This window comes from Amphimedon queenslandica, unplaced genomic scaffold (genome assembly GCF_000090795.2).
Source record: "Amphimedon queenslandica unplaced genomic scaffold, v1.1 AMPQUscaffold_2786_Cont25213, whole genome shotgun sequence".
NCBI classification, from domain to species: Eukaryota; Metazoa; Porifera; class Demospongiae; order Haplosclerida; family Niphatidae; genus Amphimedon; species Amphimedon queenslandica.
This window is the reverse complement of record NW_003556880.1, coordinates 1-1,335: the sequence shown is the minus strand read 5'-3', so window position 1 is coordinate 1,335 and position 1,335 is coordinate 1. Positions and strand designations below refer to the sequence as shown.

Here is a 1,335-nt window from a genome sequence, read left to right as displayed (position 1 = left end):
CAGGCACGGGGTTTCCATGGAAACTCCAATCAGCGCCCCCTCCTTTAAAGGTGTCAGGGGTCGACCCACCAAGGGCCATTAAATAATTGTTTAAAGCTCTGCTTTAAACAGAGTTAATGGCTTGGGTGGGAAACGCGCATGCGTACTGCCTGATGCACGTGGTCTTGTCAGCACCATCTTATCATCGAGTCTTCTTGTCACCAACTTCAGCATCTTGCTCTCACTCTCTCCCTCTTTTTTTTTTTTTTTTTTTTTTTTTTTTTTTTCTCATAACTTATTGATTTATTTATTTAATTATTTTTGTGTCAATTCTCTCCGCTCTTGAGCGTGATATCCATTGGAAATCCCATAGTGGAGGATGATGCTATCATTCACTCCCAAAATGCCACCATGTTGGGGCTCAATAGCAGGATTTGGACCTGGCAAGCTGTAAGCTGTACCAGCTAACTACTGCTGTGTGACTGCTTGCTCATGCATGTGGGAGTGCTCCCACCTGGCTGACACAGCCCATTTCTGCATGTTAGGTCACAGTGAAAAAAGTGCCAGGTCAATGTCCTTGTTTTGAGCTCAGGCACGGGGTTTCCATGGAAACTCCAATCAGCGCCCCCTCCTTTAAAGGTGTCAGGGGTCGACCCACCAAGGGCCATTAACATTAATTAATACTGGTACTAACTGCATTAACCATATGAAGAGTATCCAAGTTGTCTACAAGTCACTGCAGCATCATTAAAGTCCCATGTTTGATCACACAGTGTAGTCCATGTTCTCTCAACACACAGTTCAACACGACCAGCATATGTCACTGATGATCCACTCAGTCTTACATCACCATCATTACAGGATTCTATTATTATTAATTAAAGGTGAATAAGATGTTTAGTTATAATACCTACCTAAACATACAACACTTGCTGCATTAGTTATACCACAATACAGAGTATTGTAACTTGCAAAGTAATGATCACAATCTAACAGTGAGCTGCGACTACTGGAACAATACATATCACCCATAACAAATGGAGCTTTCCCATGTCCATAGTAACTGCCACGCAATGATACTGATCCTACATGCAGTACAAATAATATAAAGGAGAAAAGAATGTTAGAGATTAATACCTGTCATCTGATAGCCAAGCTGTTTGCAAACAACATTAGCTTCAGTTGTACCCCAGGAATGATCACAAATAGTTCCCCACATTTGATTATAACATATTTCAACTCTTCCTTCATACTCATTGGGACCACCAACTAATCTAACATTACCAGTTGTACATGAAGTATCAACAGTAGCATTACTGACTACAATAGACATTATAACTAACTTATAACATCAGC

At 40.7% G+C, this 1,335-nt stretch overlaps 1 protein-coding gene across 1 annotated transcript; it reads right to left on the bottom strand.

The window, feature by feature from the left end:
* Window positions 1–245: 245 nt before the first annotated feature.
* Window positions 246–1,312, bottom strand: LOC109593124 (scavenger receptor cysteine-rich domain superfamily protein-like). Its single transcript, XM_020008352.1, has 3 exons — window positions 1,117–1,312; window positions 894–1,064; window positions 246–844 (listed from the first exon to the last, which is right to left on the bottom strand). The coding sequence occupies exons 1-3, from the start codon at window positions 1,310–1,312 to the stop codon at window positions 678–680; spliced, it is 534 nt and encodes a 177-aa protein (XP_019863911.1). The 3' UTR covers window positions 246–677.
* Window positions 1,313–1,335: the final 23 nt, after the last annotated feature.